The 22,717-nt window shown below is 40.2% G+C and overlaps 1 protein-coding gene across 1 annotated transcript in view; it reads left to right on the top strand.

Moving 5' to 3' along the window:
- Nucleotides 1-1,602: 1,602 nt before the first annotated feature.
- Nucleotides 1,603-22,717, top strand: part of LOC128698913 (uncharacterized) — a 35,146-nt gene continuing 14,031 nt past the window's right edge. Inside the window, exons 1-3 of the mRNA XM_053791317.2 lie at nucleotides 1,603-1,805; nucleotides 12,763-12,904; nucleotides 20,193-20,276. Of these exons, the coding sequence (XP_053647292.1) occupies nucleotides 1,734-1,805; nucleotides 12,763-12,904; nucleotides 20,193-20,276 (298 nt within the window). The 5' untranslated portion in view covers nucleotides 1,603-1,733. The remainder of the gene's footprint in view (nucleotides 1,806-12,762; nucleotides 12,905-20,192; nucleotides 20,277-22,717) is intronic.

The raw sequence follows: 22,717 nt of genomic DNA, 5'->3' as shown, positions 1-22,717 counted from the left end.
CAAATTGTGACAATCTTGTTATTGGTACACTCTACACATCTTTCCTTGTGTTGTTCAAGTTGTTGTTTCAGGAGAAATTGTTGTGTTTCCAGTACATACTTTTATGCGCGACATCAGGTTGTATACCACAGGAGCAAGACTTGGAACATCTGGAGACGTGAAGTCCTGGTCAGCTGAGCTCGTTGGCTGACTGTCAGCTGACTCAGCTAGGCTGGTATTGACAGCCGACGTGATGGGGGTCTGTTGACGTGCTCCCCAGGTGAGGTGCTCAACCCCATTGTCTGAGGGCAGGCATGAGCCAGTATTCAGACCCGAGGTACCTGGTAGTTCTGGGGGGTCATTATGAGGGGGACAGGGTGAAGTGCGGTTGGCTGCAATGCAATCAGCCCTCACACTGCAGTCAGCATGAGCTGCTGTGACTCCTGAGGTCTTACAATTGATACATTGTTTAGCAACAGTCTGTTGCTGTTTGATCATATCATAACACCGTTCAGAAGGATGAGCATTGGCACACACTGCACACCTGTGTGACTTAGATGGGCATTTCCTGGCAATGTGGCCCCAGCACTGACACTTATAACATCGACGTTGAGGAGGTCTGTACAATGCAATGTATTAGCGTCTGTTGAGGGCTGCACAGGAGTGAATATAGCGTGGCAGAGTCCCCTGGCCAGTCCACTCAGCTAATATCAGACCGTTGGAAAGTCGACGAGGGCTTGCAACTTGCTCTGACGCCATGCTTCTTAACGTACAACAAAAATAAAAAAGACGGACGATAAATAAGGGAGTTCACTTCTCAGTCATTAGCCGCCTCTTTGCAGTATATTTTCGTATGGTTTTTATGGTTGTATTCTCATTTTTTGGGCTCATTTGATAGAATGGAAGATATATTACAGAAATAGACTTGATTTTGATTGCTTTCATAACGAAAAGTACCTTGAAATTGAGCTCAAAGTAGCGGAAATGTTCAATTTTTGCCGATGTTCAATGAACTGTGTAAGTCAAGTTGGTTAATTTTATTAAGTGTATTCTAACCTAACCACTCTGTAATTTGGCAAACTCAGTAATCCGGCACACTACAGGTCCCAATGATGCCGGATTTGTGATGGAGGACCTGTATTCACCACTCACTATAAACTTAAGATGAAAATATTTTAAAGTAAGTAATCTGTGTACCATATATGCATTTTATAGGCCTAGTTCTATTGCTCACTTAATATATGATTATGTAAACATGTTATCAGGGTTTTATATGCAGTTGAAAAAACCAAAAAGTTCACTTTACAGCAGCTTTTGCTTTATAGCAGTAGCCCAGAACATAACCTGCTGTATAAGTGGGGTCCTCCTGTGCTGTATTTCATCTACAACTCTTAGGATTTTACTTATTTAATAATATTTTTTGTGTATTTCCCATTTCACCCTTACAGACAGACACTTTTATTTTTGTGGAATTCAGATACCACATAAAAAATATTATTTACTTTGACTTGTCATTAATACAGTAGTACTTTAAGTATATTTGGAGGTCTTTCATATACTGTATAGTATCATGTAAATTTCTTTGATATTCAATATGTTTCAAAAGGTAATGTGTTCTTACAGGTCTTCAAGGCAGGTGCAAAAAGAGGTGTCCAACATGTAGTGCGATAATTCATGTTCGCAAGTACATATGTCAGTGTGGACACAATTTTTTTGCAGAAAAGCAATATTTGAAAAAAACACGGGATGACCAGATGCAGAAAGCAGGAAATATAGCCAGTAAAAATGGCAATCTTTGGCGGGCCTTTGATGCAATTCAAAAACAGGTAATCGTGTAAAATGTGTTGGATTGTTATTTATATAATAATTTATTCATTAACTCATAATTCTTAGCAGTCTAATTCAGTCATTAATTATTAAGTGGTGGAGGTGTGTGAGGAAGTGGGTACAATGAAAGGGGGTAAAAACAGCTGGGATTGATGAAATCAAGACAGAAATGTTAAAAGCTGTTGGGGATAAATAATTTTGTAGTGTTTGGTGCTTTTAATTAACAAGGTAGTTACATTCCTGAAAACAGTGTGTTATCAAAACTTGTGTAAACAGAACTGAGAAACATATGGGGAAAATATGACTACATTCTTTATACCCTCCAAAACAGCCAGCAAAATAATTTTAGGTCTCTAAATTGTAAAAAAAGGATTACAATGTACGTAATTGTATGTAAATGCAGTGATGTGTTATATTTAACCCGTGAGGGTCCAGACCCCTAATCAGAAAATTCCCCACAGGGTCCAAGAATTTAAAAAAAAAAATTATTATTATTTTTCTTATGAAATTGTAGAGAATCTTTTTCTGAAGGTAATAAAATGAAAAGTATGAAATTCGATAAAAAATTTATGAAATTATGCTCTCTCTCAAATTTTGCTAAATCAGCAATATTTATGCATCAACAATTTTCCCCAATTTGAGTCCTATTGTTGGTCAATTACATTATTTCATTAGACCAAACTCTTAGCTATTTCACTAGTATGTGTTCCATTTTATCCATTGAGCACAAGAAATTGCCCGATCAACTATTTCAAATAATTGGTAATTTGGCCAATTAGTTGAAATTGGTAATTTGGCCAATTTCACACAAAATTCAAAATACAGTGGACCCTTGGTTATCAGCTTTTCCGCTTATCAGCCAACTCGCTTGTTGGCGAGTTTTTCAGCTTCTGGTTATTGGCCGTTATTTCACTTATCAGTTGTATGGGACGCATCAACCCGCTGCCGCCAGCCACTCGTATCAGTCTGGTTATGTCTCTGGGCGAGTGAGGAAACTTCTGCTCATTCACCCAAACATTTCGCTATAATCCATTGTTTATTGTGGTTATTGATTAAGTGAAACTGCAAAATAAGCAACCATGGCCCCAAATAAAGTTCTTAGTAAAATTCCTTTGGTAAAGAAAGTGAGAAGCATGTTGGAATTTAAGAAAGAAGTTGTTGAAAAGTATGAGTGTGAAGGAGGAAGAGAGAGGGGAGAATGCACCTTCTTCAGTGATTCAACGATGTGTATGATACTAAAGGAGCAGGAATCGATAAAGGCTATAGCACCAGCCAGTGAAAAAGTGTAGCATTAACAGTGTAGCAATAAGTTAAGTGATAGAAAAAGATGACACGAAACTTAACTCCTCCAATGTGTTAGAGGCATATAGGGCTATTGACAACACCATTGCCCTACCTATCTTCTACCACCCTAAACTAATGCTAGCATCTCTATATGGTTCAAAACCATAGAATTCCTCTTCAGATCCACTTCCATCAGTGTTAGAACTATCACTTGGGAAGAAGAGAGTCCCAATTTACTGAGGAGTGAGAGCTTCCTTGCCATGAGGCATAGTGAACAAGGCGTACTGAGATGGCATTTCCACAATGCCATGCGGGCACCCTGATTTTTTGTTTTCTATGCACTCTGACTACACAGACCCATTTTCTTAGATGTAGGTTTACCAGCCTTCTCGTGCTAAATTTGAAGCGGTGAGAATTTTAGCGTAGATCTACGGCTTGGACCCTGGCGTCAAAGCCATAGATCTGTGGGACAAACCCTAAAAGGGTTAAGGAAGTACAGTGGACCCCCGGTTCGCGATGCTATCGGTATCCGATAAATCCGGTAACCGATGCATTATATTGCCAAAAATTTGCCTCGGTTCCCATTACAAAACCCAGTATGCAATACGATTCGTACGAGACGTGTCCAGTGTTTACAAGCCAGCCAGTGTGTGCACATCTAAGGATACATTCGGTACATTCCATATTATCCATATTACCACTGTTTTTGGTGCTTGTTTCTGCAAAATAAGTCACCATGGGCCCCAAGAAAGCTTCTCGTGCCAACCCTTCAAGACCAAGGGTGCTAATGACTATTGAAATGAAGAAAGAGATAATTGCAAAGTATGAAAGTGGAGTGCGTGTATTGGAGCTGGTCAGGTTGTATAGTAAGCCCCAATCAACCATCTCTACTTTAGTGAGCAGGAAAACGGCAATCAAGGAAGCTGTTCTTGCAAAAGGTGCAACTGTGATTATGAAACAGCGACTGCAAGTGTTAGAAAATGATGAGAGACTGTTATTGGTGTGGATAAATGAAAAACAGATAGCAGGAGATAGCATCTCTCAAGCGATCATTTGTGAAAAGGCTAGGCAGTTGCATGACGATTTGGTAAAGAAATTGCCTGCAACTAGTGGTGATGTGAATGAATTTAAGGCCAGCAAAGGTTGGTTTGAAAGATTTAAGAATCGTAGTGGCATACATAGTGTGATTAGGCATGGTGAGGCTGCTAGTTCAGACCACAAAGCGGCTGAAAAATATGTGCATGAATTCAAGGAGTACATAGAGGCTGAAGGATTGAAACCTGAACAAGTGTTTAATTGTGACAAAACAGGCCTGTTTTGGAAGAAATTGCCAAGCAGGACCTACATTACTCAGGAGGAAAAGCTACCTTAAGTCCTAATGGAGGGGGATTCCCCTTCTAAACAATAGGTTCAACACACTCCCCTCCTCCCATCCCATCAATCATCACCAGATCTTCATTAAAGGTTAGTGTCAGTTATTCTATTGTTATTATTCTATTGTTATTGTTGTTATTGTAATTATTCTATTGCATTAAACTTTTCATACTTTTGGGTGTCTTGCACGGATTAATTTGATTTCCATTATTTCTTTTGGGGAAAATTGATTTGCTTTCCAATAATTTTGGTTTACGATGAGCTCTCAGGAACAGATTAATATCACGAACCAGGGGTCCACTGTATTTACAGTGGAGACAGAAAGGACTCTGGGAAGCCAGAATAGGGGAGTACACCAACAAGGGATATGCAAACAAGTTCTGGATGAAATGCACACAACCGAGGAGGCGGTGAAGAAGCTACTAAGTGAACTTGACACCTCAAAGGCTTTGGGACTGGACAATATCTCTCTTTGGGTCCTTAGAGAGGAAGCAGAGATACTGTGTGTGCCACTAACAACAATTTTCAACACATCCATTGAAACTGGGCAACTACCTGAGGTATGGAAGATGGCAAATGTAGTTTCCATTTTTAAGAAAGGAGATAGACACAAAGCACTAAACTACAGACTAGTGTCACTGATGTGTATAGTATGCAAAGTCATGGAGAAGATTATCAGGAGGAGACTGGTGGAGCACCTAGAACAGAACAAGCTTATAAATGACAACCAGCATGGATTCAAGGAAGGAAAATCCTGTGTCACAAACCTACTGGAGTTTGACGACAAGATAACGGAAGTAAAACACGAGAGAGAGGGGTGGGTAGATTGCATTTTCTTGGACTGCAAGAAGGCCTTTGACACAGTTCCTCACAAGAGATTAGTGCAAAAGCTAGAGGATCAGGCACACTTAACAGGAAGGGCACTGCAGTGGATCAGAGAATACCTGACAGGGAGGCAACAACGAGTCATGGTATGTGACGAGGTATCAGAGTGGGTGCCTGTGATGAGTGGGGTTCCACAGGGTCAGTCCTAGGACCAGTGCTATTTTTGGTATATATGAATGACATGATGGAAGGGATAGACTCATAAGTGTCCCTGCTTGTAGATGTTGTGAAGTTAATGAGGAGAATTAAATCAGATGAGGATCGGGCTGGACTACGAAGAGACTTGGACAGGCTGGAAGCCTGGTCCAGCAACTGGCTCCTTGAATTTAACCCTGCCAAATGCAAAATAATGAAGATAGGGGAAGGCAAAAGAAGACCACAGACAGAGTATAGGCTAGGTGGCCAAAGATTGCAAACTTCACTTCAGAAAAAGGATCTTGGGGTAAGTATAATACCGAGCACATCTCCTGAGGCACACATCAACCAGATAACTGCTGCAGCATATTGGCATCTGGCTAACCAGAGAATAGTGTTCTGATACCTAAGTAAGGAATTGTTCAAGACTGTACACTGTGTACTTCAGGCCCATACTGGAGTATGCAGCACCAGTTTGGAACCCACACCTGGTCAAGTATGTCAAGAAATTAAAGGAAGTGCAAAGGTTTGCAACAAGACCAGTTCCAGAGCTAAGGGAAATGACCTACTAAGAAAGGTTAAGAGAAATTGGCCTGATGACACTAGAGGACAGGAGGGTTAGGGGAGACATGATAACAACATTCAAGATACTGCAATGAATTGACAAGGTGTACAGAGACAGGATGTTCCAGAGATGGGACACAGAAACAAGGGGTCACAAGTGGAAATAAAGACTAGATGAGTTAAAAGGGATGTTAAGAAGTATTTCTTTAGTCATAGAGTTGTCAGGAAGTGGAATAGTCTGGCTAGTGATGTAGTGGAGGCAGGAACTATGCATAGTTTTAAGACTAGGCTTGATAAAGCTCATTTGGCAGGGAGAGAAGACCTAGTAGTGATCAGTAAAGAGGCAGGACCAGGAGCTATGAATTGACTTCTGCAACCACAAATAGGTGAGTGCACATGCACACACATGCACACTCACACTCACTCACTCACTCACACACACACACACACACACACACACACACACACACACACACACACACACACACACACACACACACACACACACACACACTCACACATACACACATACACACACACATACACACACTCACACATACACACATACACTCACACATACACACACTTACACATACACACACACATACACACACATACACACACTCACACATACACACACACATACACTCACACATACACACACACATACACACATACACTCACACATACACACATACACACACACACACACACACACACACACACACACTCACACATACACACTCATACACACACACATACACTCACACATACACACACTCACACATTCACACATACACTCACACATACACTCACACATACACTCACACATACACACACTCACACATACACTCACTCATACACACACACACTCACTCATACACACACACACACACACACTCCTAGTAGCAATCAGCGAGGAGGCGGGGCCAGGAGCTGTGACTCGACCCCTGCAACCACAAATAGGTGAGTACAAATAGGTGAGTACACACACACACACACACACACACACACACACACACACACACACACACACACACACACACACACACACACTCTCTCTCTCTCTCTCTCTGACTCTCTCTGACTCTCTCTCTGACTCTCTGACTCTCTCTCTGACTCTCTCTCTGACTCTCTCTGACTCTCTGACTCTCTCTCTCTGACTCACTTTGACTCTCTCTGACTCTCTCTCTCTCTCCCTCTCTCTGGTGAATTCTTAACATCCCCACCCTTTCCACCTAAAATATTCACTTCCCTACTTCCAACCCACCCATCCCTTCTCTTTTTGTATTCCAGCTACCTTTTGGTTTTATTGCAGCTACCACTAAAAAGTGATTTGACCTATCAGTCCCTCTTCTAAATACGTACAGTGGAACCTCGGCTTACGAGTTTAATCCATTCCATGACCTTGCTCGTATACAGATTTGCTTTTATGTTGAGTCAGTTTTCCTCACTTAAATTAATTGAAATGGCATTAATCTGTTCCAGAGGAATTCCAGGGACGACAAAATGCTTCAATATTTAGCTAATATCAATTCTACGGCTGCTTATTTATCTATCATAATTCATCTAATGTGACATAATAAATAATATTAATAACATAGAAATTTGAGATATACACTAGAATGAATAAAATACTGTGTCATTACGTATGTGGCTAGTGGTGGTGACGACGGCGGCACAGCGACCGTTGTTGTTGGGGTCTATAGGGCCACCACAGTGGCCATTCCTGCTCATTCATATTCATATAATTTATTTGGACATGATACATAGTTGTACAAGGAATTCTAGTAGTTGGGTGTACATACCAAAAGCCCCTTGTATGCAGAGCATATACATACCTTTCCATGCTCTTATTATAACAGAAAACAGTGTTTATGAGGCAAACTGCATTAGATCACTACATAGTTTTGTAAGGACAACACTGTAAATAAATTGTGTTCTGACTTATTGAATGACTTACTGACTTGACTGAATGACTTACTGACAGACTGAATGACTTGACTGAATGACTTACTGATTTGATTGACTGATTGAGTGAATGACTTGACTAACTAAATGACTTAACTGAATGACTTATTAACTTGACTGACTGGCTGAATGACTTAAAGTTAGACTTTATCACTGAAGAGGACCCTGAAATGGTGTCTACAGCAGTTTATGCCTTACCGTTAGTTGTGTAATGTACTGCAGGGTAAAATAGAACAGAAATCCATTACAGAATTTATGTACAATCCAGTACAACCATCGATTTGAGTACCAGAACCTCTACCATACACCTCAGCCCAGTGGGCCACAGCATAACTCTTCACTTTCTTCACAATCATCCACAAACACCAGCACCCACAATTTAAGGTAAGAAATACTATTACAGTGGCACCTCTACTTGCGAGTTTAATCCATTCCATGACCTTGCTCGCAACTGGATTTGCTCGTTTGCAGAATCAATTTTCCTCATTTAAATTATTTGAAATGCAATTACACCTACCATCCAACTTACGACCGAGTTCGGTTCCGAGAAACCGGTCATAAGTCAAACTTTACTACTGAATATCAACAAAACATTTTTGTAATGACTTTATTTTATTGTTTTATTTTGGTACTTCATGTTTTACTTTACTTTTTATGTTGTTAGTACTGTATTTTATACTGTAAGGTTTAGGATAAGCACTGTGTACAACACAAATAATTGTTTATTTCCCAGAAATTTGGCATAAAATACACGGTCGTAAGTCGAGTGGTCATAAGTCGAGCAGGTCGTAAGTCGGATGGTAGGTGTAATCCGTTCCAGTGGAATTCTGTACTTCAATAATTTCGCTAATATCAACTCTACGGCTTATTTATCTATCTCACTTCATCTAATATGACATAATAAACAATATAAATAACATAGAAACCTGATATATACTCTAAAATTATTAAAATGTCATTCATGTAGTGGTATGGGCGGTGTCAGCGGTGGACGAGAGTTTGTCTGGAGACCGGGCAAAATACTTCATGAATAATTTCGCTAATATCATCTATACGGCTTATTTATCTATCACAGTTCATCTAGTATGACATAACAAACAATATGAATAACATAGAAACATGATATATACTCTAGAATGACTAAAATGTCATTCATGTAGTGGTATGGGCGGTGGATGAGAGTTTGTCTGGACACCTGGAGCAAATTTCATGAATAATTTCGCTAATATCATCTATACGGCTTATTTATATATCACAGTTCATCTAATATGACATAACAGACAATATAAATAACATAGAAACACGATATATACTCTAGAATGAATAAAATATGTCATTATGTAACAGGTGGAGGCAGCAATCAAAATCATATCTGTTTCTGTAATATATCTTCCATTCTATCAAATGAGACCAAAAAAACGAGAATACAACCATAAAAACCATACGAAAATACCACTAAGGGGTGGCTAATTGCTGAGAAGTGAACTCCATTATTTATGCTTAGATTTTTTTATTATTATTATTATTATTATTATTATTATTATTATTATTATTATTATTTTTTTTTTTATCACACCGGCCGATTCCCACCAAGGCAGGGTGGCCCGAAAAAGAAAAACTTTCACCATCATTCACTCCATCACTGTCTTGCCAGAAGGGTGCTTTACACTACAGTTTTTAAACTGCAACATTAACACCCCTCCTTCAGAGTGCAGGCACTGTACTTCCCATCTCCAGGACTCAAGTCCGGCCTGCTGGTTTCCCTGAACCCCTTCATAAATGTTACTTTGCTCACACTCCAACAGCACGTCAAGTATTAAAAACCATTTGTCTCCATTCACTCCTATCAAACACGCTCACGCATGCCTGCTGGAAGTCCAAGCCCCTCGCACACAAAACCTCCTTTACCCCCTCCCTCCAACATTTCCTAGGCCGCCCCCTACCCCGCCTTCCTTCCACTACAGACTGATACACTCTTGAAGTTATTCTGTTTCGCTCCATTCTCTCCACATGTCTGAACCACCTCAACAACCCTTCCTCAGCCCTCTGGACAACAGTTTTGGTAATCCCGCACCTCCTCCTAACTTCCAAACTACGAATTCTCTGCATTATATTCACACCACACATTGCTCTCAGACATGACATCTCCACTGCCTCCAGCCTTCTCCTCGCTGCAACATTCATCACCCATGCTTCACACCCATATAAGAGCGTTGGTAAAACTATACTCTCATACATTCCTCTCTTTGCCTCCAAGGACAAAGTTCTTTGTCTCCACAGACTCCTAAGTGCACCACTCACCCTTTTCCCCTCATCAATTCTATGATTCACCTCATCTTTCATAGACCCATCCGCTGACACGTCCACTCCCAGATATCTGAATACATTCACCTCCTCCATACTCTCTCCCTCCAATCTGATATCCAATCTTTCATCACCTAATCTTTTTGTTATCCTCATAACCTTACTCTTTCCTGTATTCACTTTCAATTTTCTTCTTTTGCACACCCTACCAAATTCATCCACCAATCTCTGCAACTTCTCTTCAGAATCTCCCAAGAGCACAGTGTCATCAGCAAAGAGCAACTGTGACAACTCCCACTTTATGTGTGATTCTTTATCTTTTAACTCCACGCCTCTTGCCAAGACCCTCGCATTTACTTCTCTTACAACCCCATCTATAAATATATTAAACAACCACGGTGACATCACACATCCTTGTCTAAGGCCTACTTTTACTGGGAAATAATTTCCCTCTTTCCTACATACTCTAACTTGAGCCTCACTATCCTCGTAAAAACTCTTCACTGCTTTCAGTAACTTACCTCCTACACCATACACCTGCAACATCTGCCACATTGCCCCCCTATCCACCCTGTCATACGCCTTTTCCAAATCCATAAATGCCACAAAGACCTCTTTAGCCTTATCTAAATACTGTTCACTTATATATTTCACTGTAAACACCTGGTCCACACACCCCCTACCTTTCCTAAAGCCTCCTTGTTCATCTGCTATCCTAGTCTCCGTCTTACTCTTAATTCTTTCAATATTATTATTATTATTATTATTATTATTATTATTATTATTATTATTCTTTCAACACACCGGCCGTATCCCACCAAGGCAGGGTGGCCCAAAAGGAAAAACGAAAGTTTCTCCTTTTACATTTAGTAATATATACAGGAGAAGAGGTTACTAGCCCCTTGCTCCCGGCATTTTAGTCGCCTCTTACAACACGCATGGCTTACAGAGGAAGAATTCTATTCCACTTCCCCATGGAGATAAGACGAAATAAACAAGAATAAAAACTAGAAAGAAAATCCAGAGGATGTGTATATATATATATGCTTGTACATGTATGTGTAGTGTAACCTAAGTGTAAGTAGAAGTAGCAAGACGTACCTGAAACCTTTCATATTTATGAGACAGAAAAATGGACACCAGCAATCCTACCATCATGTAAAACAATTACAGGCTTTCATTTTACATTCACTTAGCAGGACGATAGTACCTCCCTGGGCGGTTGCTGTCTGCCAGTCTACTGCCTATAATTATTATTATTATATAAATAATTTGTAATTTTTATTCACACAAAAAATATAAGATTTACTGTGATGTCATTTGTTTACACTGAAACAGCCAAGCAATGGACCATTTCTCCTAGGTTGAGCTCTATTTCAAGGTACTTTTCATCGTGAAAGCAATAAAAATCATATCTATTTCTGTAATTTATCTTCCATTCTATCAAATGAGACCAAAAAAAAAAAAAGAATACAACCATAAAAACCATTCGAAATTACCACTAAGGGGTGGCTAATTGCTGAGAAGTGAACTCCATTATTTATGCTTAGATTTCTTTCATTTTTGGTGTACATTAAGAAGCATCTTTCCATCATATATTGCCCAAGTTGCAATAAGATAGTCCAACAAACATATGAGATACAATTCCTGAGATCAAGAGCAAGAGCCCCTCACCAGTGTCAAGGAACCTGCCTTGAGGTCTGCTCACTTGTGGAAATTTTGCTCGCATATGGAAGCAAAAAATTGACCCATCGACTGCTCGTATTTGGAAAAACTCGCACGTGGACACACTTGCAAGTAGAGTTGCCACTGTATTTCTGTTGTAGTTATAGTCTTAAGCAGTAAAAACAACATAATACATCACAACAATGAACTACAATTATATATTCACTTTTATTTTTGTGAGATCTGAAAGTCTAAAAAAAGTTGTTTGAGGGGAAAGCTCGCATCCTGAAGTTTTGCTCGTATCCAGAAACAAAAAAAATCGACTGAGCAACTGCTCGTATCCTGAAAAACTCGTATGGTGGGGCACTCGTAAGCCAATTATTATTATTATTATAATAAAAAAAGAAGCGCTAAGCCACAAGGACTATACAGCACTCGTAAGCCAAGATTCCTCTGTACATGCACATCCAGACGTCTACCCCATCAAGCTTGTATCCACCCATCTAGCACTGCATCATCATCCTGTAAACCTATATTTCACCATGTAGCAGACCTTTTTCAAAACATATTTAGAGGGCTCCACATTTTTATTTACCTCTGGAACTCCAGGCTTGCCTGCTGTTCCCTCTACAACAGTCTTTTTCATTTTGTCATTTAGGTCACCCACATCAGTTATTCTTAAACCTTGTTCAAAATTTCCCAATCTCTTAATGATTTGCTTAACAGAATATTTGCATGTGTAGGAGAAACTTAATCAGTTCATTTCCTTCTCAGAGTTGCAAGATAAGAGGAGGGGGCTATGCAATTGCAACGCTTTATTATAAAGAATGTCCCACTAGAAATATCAAGGGCATTATATCAGGAAGTGCTCTGGAAGCAGATGACAAGGCTCTACTCATAGATGTATTCTGTAAGGGTGAGTATAAACACTGATTGTTTGGAATGAAGCACTGAAGTAGGCCTGTTTGCCTGAGATCAGCACATCTTACTCAGACCTCACAATTTGGACTTAAAGTTTTGTGTAATATTTTTTGGTGATGCAAAAGATATTTTTTTTTCATTGATTTTTATCACTTTTGCCAACAAAATAAATGTGTTGCTATGCCCAGCATTCTGTGACTGACATTCAGAGGACATACTTAGCACTCAGAGGATTCATAAAGAACCCCAATGGAAATAAGTCACTCTGACATTTTTGGGTCATCCCAGATACTTTACACATATGCTGCTATGTATGATAATCTGTGCAACTGTTTTAGTGTATACCTGAATGAACTTACTTATTTACTTATTCAGTTAGCAATAAAACCCTCATACAGTGCCATCTTGCCATGGGCAGCATGATTTACCCTGCTTTCCAAATAATAAGAATAAGAATAAGAAGTGAATGTTTTCAGATATTTGGGAGTTGACGTGTCGGTGGATGGATTTATGAAGGATGAGGTTAATTGTAGAATTGATGAGGGGAAAAAAGGCGAGTGGTGCATTGAGGTATATGTGGAGACAAAAAACGTTATCTATGGAGGCAAAGAAGGGAATGCGTGAAAGTACAGTGGACCCCCGCATAACGATGGCATCACATAGCGATTATTTCGCATACCGCTTACTTTAATTGCAAAAATTTTGCCTCACATACCGCTTAAAAACCCGCTTACCGATTTTCCTTCGAGACGCGTCCAATGTGCGGCCTGATCCACGCTCACATGTTCCGCCGGTGGCATTGTTTACCAGCCAGCCTCCGCGGTAACATCCAAGCATACAATCGGAATATTTCGTATTATTACAGTGTTTTCGGTGCTTTTTCTGGAAAATAAGTGACCATGGGCCCCAAGAAAGCTTCTAGTGCCAACCCTACAGCAATAAGGGTGAGAATTACAATAGAGAAGAAGAAAAAGATCATTGATAAGTATCGCTACTATTGGTGGTACAGCTGCTGCTGCTGCTGCTGCTGCTGCACTGTCAGCTGCTGCTGCTGCTGTAGCATCGTCTGCTGCTGCTGCTGCTGTAGCATCGTCTGCTGCTGCTGTAGCATTGTCTGCTGCTGCTGCTGCTGCTGTAGCATCGTCTGCTGCTGCTGCTGCTGTAGCATCGTCTGCTGCTGCTGTAGCATTGTCTGCTGCTGCTGCTGCTGCTGTAGCATCGTCTGCTGCTGCTGTAGCATTGTCTGCTGCTGCTGCTGCTGCTGTAGCATCGTCTGCTGCTGCTGTAGCATCGTCTGCTGCAGCTGTAGCATTGTCTGCTGCTGCTGCTGCTGCTGTAGCATCGTCTGCTGCTGCTGCTGCTGTAGCATCGTCTGCTGCTGCTGTAGCATTGTTGCTGCTGTACCACCGTCTGTTGCTGCTGTACCACCGTCAGCTGCTGCTGCTGCTGTAGCACCGTTGTTGGTGTGGCTTATTGAGAATACCAAGAAACAATTAACCCCAGAGGATTTGCCACCCAGGATAACCCAAAAAAGTCAATGTCATCGAAGACTGTCTAACTTATTTCCATTGGGGTCCTTAATCTTGTCTCCCAGGATGCAACCCACACCAGTCGACTAACACCCAGGTGAACAGGGAAAAATGCCTGGAACTAGTGCTCATATTGGTGAATTTAAAGCCAGCAAAGGTTGGTTTGAGAGATTTAAGAATCGTAGTGGCATACACAGTGTGATAAGGCCTGTTCTGGAAGAAAATGCCAAACAGGACCTACAGTACTCAGGAGGAAAAGGCACTCCCAGGACACAGTGTCTCATCAGTCATTGCTGCATCTTCAATAAAGGTAAGTGTCATTTATGCTTCATTTAGTAGAGTAGTACATGCACAATATATACTGTGCATGTACTACTCTACTATTGTGCATGTATCCTTCTCTTTGTGTGTGGGAAAATGTATATTTCATGTGGTAAAATTTTTTTTTTCATACTTTTGGGTGTCTTGCACGGATTAATTTTATTTCCATTATTTCTTATGGGGAAAATTCATTCACATAACGATTATTTCGCATAACAATTACCCCTCTTGCACGGATTAAAATCGTTAACCGGGGGTCCACTGTATAGTAATACCAACACTCTTATATGGGTGTGAAGCTTGGGTTGTAAATGCAGCAGCGAGGAGGTGGTTGGAGGCAGTGGAGATGTCCTGTCTAAGGGCAATGTGTGGTGTAAATATTATGCAGAAAATTCGGAGTGTGGAAATTAGGAGAAGGTGTGGAATTAATAAAAGTATTAGTCAGAGGGCTGAAGAGGGGTTGTTGAGGTGGTTTGGTCATTTAGAATGGATCAAAGTAGAATGACATGGAGAGCATATAAGTCTGTAGGGGAAGGAAGGCAGGGTAGAGGTAATTCACAAAAAGGTTGGAAGGAAGAGGTAAGGGAGGTTTTGTGGGCAAGGGGCTTGGACTTCCAGCAGGCGTGCGTGAGCGTGTTCGATAGGAGTGAAAGGAGACGAATGGTATTTGGGACCTGACGAGCTGTTGGAGTGTGAGCAGGGTAATATTTAGTGAAGGGATTCAGGGAAACCGGTTATTTTTATATAGCCGGACTTGAGTCCTGGAAATGGGAAGTACAATGCCTGCACTCTAAAGGAGGGGTTCGGGATATTGGCAGTTTGGAGAGATATGTTGTGTATCTTTATACATATATGCTTCTAAGCTGTTGTGTTCTGAGCACCTCTGCAAAAACAGTGATTATGTGTGAGTGAGGTGAAAGTGTTGAATGATGAAAGTATTTTCTTTTGGGGGATTTTCTTTCTTTTTGGGTCACCCTGCTTCAGTGGGAGATGGCCGACTTGTTAAAAAAAAAAAAAAAAAAGTGTACATGCCAAAAGCCCCTTAGTATGTAGAGCATTTCGGGCAAAACTTGAAAATTAACTTAAGATTAGGAAGGCAATAATAATTCATATGGCCATTAGATAAGGTACATTGAGTACAAGAGAATTTAACCCTTTGACTGTTTCCGACGTATAAATACGTCTTACGAGCCAATGTTTCTGACGTATTTATACGCACAAATTCTAGCGGCTTCAAATCGCGCGCCAAAGGCCTGGTAGGCCTACACGGGAGAGAATGGGTCTCAGTGGTCGGTGTGCACCCTGTGAAAAAAATCTGGGACCTAGCGGTGCATTGTGGGAACGCCATGTTGTCAGTCCATTTTCACCATGCCTCTCGGTAAGAAGTTCCTCACTCCTCGGCGGATTGGAGGTCTTTTGTTCCCAAGTGATAGCTCTAACAGCGATGAAAATGTCAGTGACAGTGAATTCAAGGGTTTTCAAGTGAGTGTTACCGAAAAAAGTGCCCAGGATAACGTAAATAGTGACGAAAACCCAGATGACCCACAACCTTCGACCTCTGGTGCTGTGCCGGCTTGTTCACATTCACCTTCGCCTGTACCAGGACGAAAGAGGAAACTATTTGGTCGTGTACAACACCCTGATGATAGCAGTGATAGTGATAGTGATAGTGATAGTGATTTCAAGGTCATTGAAAGCAGTTCTAGTGACAGTGAGAGTGAATATTCCCCAGTGAAGCGCCAGTATGTACGACGTAGCATGCGGTCTGGTAGTGTTTCATATGTTGTTCCAAGGGGAAGGAGAAACTCTGGGAGCACATCCCGTGGCCCAACACCACGACCTGATAGTGAAGATGACGATATTGTAACGATGGGTATGAATGGTAACAGTGAGGGAGGAGGCAGTGGTGGTGATAGTGAGGGTGGCACGGCCCATGTGGCACCATCACCGGGCCACGCTACTAGCCACGCGGTTGACTCAGCAGAACAACCAGCCTCACCCTACCCCACACTGCCACAACCTGCACCACCACAACCTGCACAGCCACAACCACGGTACAATATCCAGACCCCACCAGCAGACCGCATCTGGGATTGGCAGGACGGTGACGAGTTTGTTCCCAGTCCCCATGACTTTGATGAAACACAAAGTGGAATAAAGCCATCTTGTCCACTTGGGAACAATGCCAGTGAACTGGACTGCTTTGAGTAATTCTTCGATGAACCCCTGATGGACATCATTGTCAGGGAAACCAACACATACTGTGAATACACCATGGCAAATACAATTCTCTCACCAAAATCACGGCTACACAAGTGGAAGGAGACAACTGTGGCAGAGATGTACCTGTTTTTTGCCACAATAATGCTTATGCCACATGTGTATAAGCACACTGTCACCACATACTGGACAACAGATCGCCTGATTTCAACTCCAGGTTTTAGTGACATTATAGGTGTCAATCGTTTCCTGATACTGTTGCGTATGTTACACTTTTCAGACAAAACCAGGCCTGACAGAAGCAACAGGTTATATAAGATAAGAAATGTGTTTATGTACCTGAAACAAAAGTGCTGCATGTATTTTTATCCCTTCAGGAAGCTTGTTATTGATGAGTCCTTGATTTTATTCAAAGGAAGACTCTCATTCAAGCAATATATACCAAGCAAGAGGAAACGCTTTGGTATAAAGCTATTTGTACTGTGTGATTGCAGAAGTGGTCTTGTTTTAGATATTATTGTGTACACTGGCAGTAATACTTTGAGAGATACCATGAAGTTATTGGGTATCTCTGGTGATGTGGTTCGAACAATGATGGAACCATATCTTGGTAAGGGGCATATGTTATTTACTGATAACTGGTACACAAGCCCCTTACTCAGTGATTTCTTGCGAGTGAACTTGACAGACGTGTGTGGCACAGTGCGTGGTAATCGCAAACATATGCCAAGGTTCGACGCTGGCACTCGCAGAGGTGAGGTGCAAGCCTTTGCTGCCAATGACATCATGGCATTTCTGTGGCATGACAAACGTGATGTCACATTGTTGACATCAGTTCACACAAACGAAATGGTACCCAGTGGCAGGGACAACAGAGAGACCAATGAACCCATTCTAAAGCCTGCAGCTGTCATGGACTACAACCTCAATATGCGCTTAGTGGACAAATGTGACATGCAGATTGGGTTTGCAGACTGTGTACGCAAGAGTTATAAGTGGTATATCAAACTTTTTTTCCATCTTGTTGATATCTCTATGCTAAATGCTTATAACATATACAAGTTGAAGACCAACAAAACACCAAAATATGGTGAATTTTGCCTGTCAGTAATCAGACAAACAATTGCAAAGTACAAAGGAGCAACTCCTGCAATAGACCAGCGCCCACAGACGTCATCTCGTTTGAGGCCTGGTGATCACTACCCCATACAACTGCCTCCTACTACTGCCAAGAAAAATGCTCAGAAGAGGTGTTATGTATGTATGCATACCACAAAACGCCCACAAACACGCAGAGACACTCGTTTTATGTGTGAGGAGTGTGAAGTGCCCCTCTGCATATACCCATGTTTCAAAGAGTTCCACAAGCTGCAGCAGTTCTAGGAACGTGCTTAGTGACTGTACATATGTATATATATTATGGAACAATAGTAATAAACATTGTTTTGTATTGTTTGTTTGTGTAAACAAAGTGTATACACAAACTAATAGTGATAAAGTTTGTTCTGTTATTGTGTTGTAAATAATGAGTGTATATTTGAACAATGCCCCTTACATTGGTCTCACAGGCCACATAAGTTACCTGGAAAAGAAAAATATTGAAAAATGCAAGAAACCTTTGAATTAGAGTAAATAAAAGAATACCGGTTGGGCGGCAGTCGCCGCTGTTGCCATACGCACGTCGATTTCTGCAAACTTTGCGGCTCTATATCTCGGTAAGTACTGATGGCAAAATTTTTTTTTTAGGCTTAAAACACTAGTAAAAATATTCCTAACATTTTCATAAGAAAAAATAATTTTTTTTTTTCGAATATTTGGCGACATAGAATGACAGTTTCAGAGAGGGCCCAGAAACAGTCAAAGGGTTAATATTCTATTAGGTAATGCTACATGGCTTTGATAAGTGTAGTAGAGAATAATTACACTATTGAACTAGTTTATGAAGATTACAGTACTACAATAGAACAATTTAAAACAATTTACTATATGTATTGCAATTTAGTACTGTTTAAAACAATGAAATAATGTATAGACATCATAATTTTGAAGTAGTGGGTAAGTGGTTGAGCAATCTTCAGCACAATATGAGTAGCTGGTAGGTATTAGGTACAGTTTGTCTGGTTAATTTTGGGTGATGAGGTGATTTCTTAGTAGGGCCTTAAACTGATTTGCAGACAGGGGTCCTTTAGTGTGTTCTGGCAGTGAATTCCAGATCTTCGGGCCCTTTACGTGCATAGCATTTTTGCATAGGGAGAGAGACACAAGGGATATCAAAGAGTGATTTGCGTCTAGTATTATGGCTGTGTGTTTTATTATAGTTATCAAGGAGGAGCTTGAGAGGAGAGTTTATATTTGAGTATAGTGTTCTGTGTATGTAGTAGGCACAATAATAAGTGTGGATGTTTTGTATATTAAGCAAGTTAAGACTCTTGAAAAGTGGTGGAGTGTGTTGTCTAATGCAGGAGTTAGTAATCAATCACACTGCAGCTTTTTGTTGGGTTATTGAAGGCTTAAGGTGATTTGCCCTTTTTTTTTTATTCTTACCAAGAACTTGTGATTAATTGTAAGACCTTTGGTAGAAAGCCGGAGAGAGACTTTGTGATATTTTTACAAACATATTCATACTGGAGTGAGAGATATGGGAGGAAGTTTAAAATAAACCCAGTGAGGAGCAGGGGTGCGGTGGGGACAATAAAGGAACACTGTATCAACATCCGGGGTCCCAGACTGTTCAGCATCTTACCAGAAGATATCAGAAACATGGCTGGAACAAGTGTAGAAGCCTTCAAGAGGAAACTGGACAAGTATCTTCACCAGGTGCTACATCAACCAGGCTGTGATGAATATGTGGGGCAGCAGGCCTCAAGCAGCAACAGCCTGGTTGACCAGGCAGGCACCAGCCGGGCTCAGAGAGTAGAGAAACTCTCAAAACTCTTCAAAGGTATATCAAAGGTACCACCTCTATTTTTGCAGATGTTCCATTTGTATATAGTCAACTCTCTTATAAAGCTTCTCTATATAGCTCTGTTTTCTGTGATTGAAGAAGTACATCCATAATTGAATAGACATGGGAAAGCCTGTATAACATGTTCTATTCAATTTTTGATGCGCTTTTTCAATCACATTTACAAAAATTGCACTCAGTAAAACTTGTAAATCTTGTTATTAACATTCTTGTTCAGATCTGTTTCTTATACATTTCATGTGTTACAGTGGCCAAATCTTCAAAGAATAAAGAAAATGAACAAAAAGAAGACGAACAAAAAGGAGAGAAACAGTCATCTGTCTTAAATAAGTGTAAGTTTATTATTAATATTATTATTATTGTCATTGTTCTTATAAGTAGCACTATTACTAATACAGGTACACCACTGATTTACTGTCGCCACTAGTTTCTAAGCTTTGCCGGATTAACCGTTTTGCTGAGCCATTGGTGATCACCTTCATCAGCACACACTAACCCACTAATTATACACTTCTCATATATCTCTAAAGTACCGTGGTCTTCTAGAACCTTAAATTAAAGAAATATTAAATGTAAGTTAAATAATTAATTAAATAATGAAACAAGATTTTTTTAACAAGAAAATTTATTTATCAATTTGGAGGTTGAGAGCTGTCATGATTACTGAATCGATATGGTCTGGTGTTTACATTTGACACCACCCCGACACTTCCATCTCTCTTAGAAGCCATAGTGAGAGTTAAATTTAAGCAAAATAAGCTAAGAATTTCACAAAATTGAGGTATCACCACCAGTAAGTGCAGTGTGAAAAATTCACGTGAGCACGGCTACACTCAACACCGTCTGTGGGCCACCCAGTAAACTGGTTTGGCGGGCACAGGAATTTCAAGCTCCTGCTTGTAATTTTGTCCAGATTAACCCTTTGACTGTTTCAGTCGTATATATACGTCTTACGAGCCACCTTGTTTGACGTATATATACTCATAAATTCTAGCAGCTTCAAATCAAGCAGGAGAAAACTGGTGGGCCCACATGTGAGAGAATGAGTCAGTGTGCACCATATAAAAAAAAAACCTGCAGCACACAGTGCATAATGAGAAAAAAAATCTCCCACCGTTTTTTTGGATTAAAATGCCAACTTTGTGGTGTATTTTCGTAAAGTATTTATGGTTGTATTCTCGTTTTCTTGGTCTCATTTGATAGAATGGAAAACATATTATAGAAATAGAGGTAATTTTGATTGGTTTTACTAAAAAAAGTACAGTACCTTGAAAGGGAGGTCAAAGTAGGGGAAATGTTTGATTTTTGCCGATGTTCAAAAGTAAACAAATGATGTCATTGTCCAATAAATGTCCAACTATCCATTCAAATATGCAGTCATGGATGGGTTGACATTATTTATGCAATTATTACAATATTGCAGTAGTCTGCATAACAGTAAATCTTCTATTTTTTGTTTGAATAAAAATTCAAAATAGAAAGCAAGAGTAATATCAGAGGGGCCTGGAGATGTGACTGATGAACAAAGAAAATGTTATTTTAGAGCCAGGAATGTCTGTTTTGTTCATTCTGAATCCTATTTTGAAATTGGCATATTTTTTAATTTGCATGAAATTGGCCAAATTGCAAATTTCTGACCACATTATTGGGTAGTTGAATTCGGTAAATGGGCAGTTTCTTGTACTCATTCGATAGAACAAATGGAGTTCTAAAGAAACAGCTATGAGTTTGGTCGACTAGAACAACAGAATTAGCTGAAAATAGGGCTCAAAGTGGGTGAAATCGCCGATTCGTAAATATCGCCGAGGCCTCTAACTTCACGAGAGCGTAATTCCGTAAGTTTTCCATCAAATTTCGTTCTTTTGGTGTCGTTACCATTGGGAAAAGATTCTCTATTATTTCGTAAGATTTTTTTTTTCCCCCCCGACACCAAGAGACACCTCAGGATTTGGGGTTTCGACAGTCAAGGGGTTAAAGGAAGTGCCGGACCATTCATTGCTAAAAAATCGGTGGTGTACCTATACCACTAATATAAGTCTTCTTTCTTTCAACACACTGGCCGTATCCCACCAAGGCATGGTGGACCAAAAAGATGAGGTTACTCTTTTTAACTTTAGTAATGTATACAAAGGAAGGGGTTACTAGCCTCTTGCTCCTGGCATTTTAGTCACCTCGTAAAACACACATGGCTTACAGAGGAAGAATTCTGTTCCACTTCCCCATTTAGATAAGAGGAAATAAACAAGAACAAGAACTATGTAGTAAGAAAATAGAAAAAATCCCAGAGGGGGTATGTATATACAGTGGTACCTCGACTTACAAGTTTAATTCATTCCGTGACCAAGCTCATAACTCAATTTGCTCATATATCAAATCAATTTTTCTCACTGAAATTAATTGAAATGCCATTAATCCATTCCAGCCCCCATAAAACCACCCCAATTTTTTTGGTATGGGTTTTAAAATAAAAATGTATTTATAAATAAGAAATGATTTTTGCCTTTTTTGCCAGGTCCCAGCAATGTTTTAGAGTATGCATGTATATGAAACTCCTTGAAGCAATGTGTAAGATGAGTGCCACTCCACTGCTGACAGTGTAGCAGTGATGATCATGCACTGCAATGGCTTTATTATTCACTGTTACATATAAACATGTCTGTCTATCTGTCTCTCTGTTTCTGTCTATCTCTTTCTATCTGTCTAGCTCTGTGTTAATCTCTGTCTCTGCTTATCTGTCTTTCTGCCTGCCTTTCTCCCTACTTGTCTCTCTGTC

This window comes from Cherax quadricarinatus, chromosome 55, assembly GCF_038502225.1.
Source record: "Cherax quadricarinatus isolate ZL_2023a chromosome 55, ASM3850222v1, whole genome shotgun sequence".
Taxonomy (NCBI): Eukaryota; Metazoa; Arthropoda; class Malacostraca; order Decapoda; family Parastacidae; genus Cherax; species Cherax quadricarinatus.
This window is presented reverse-complemented; position numbering and strand designations above follow the sequence as displayed.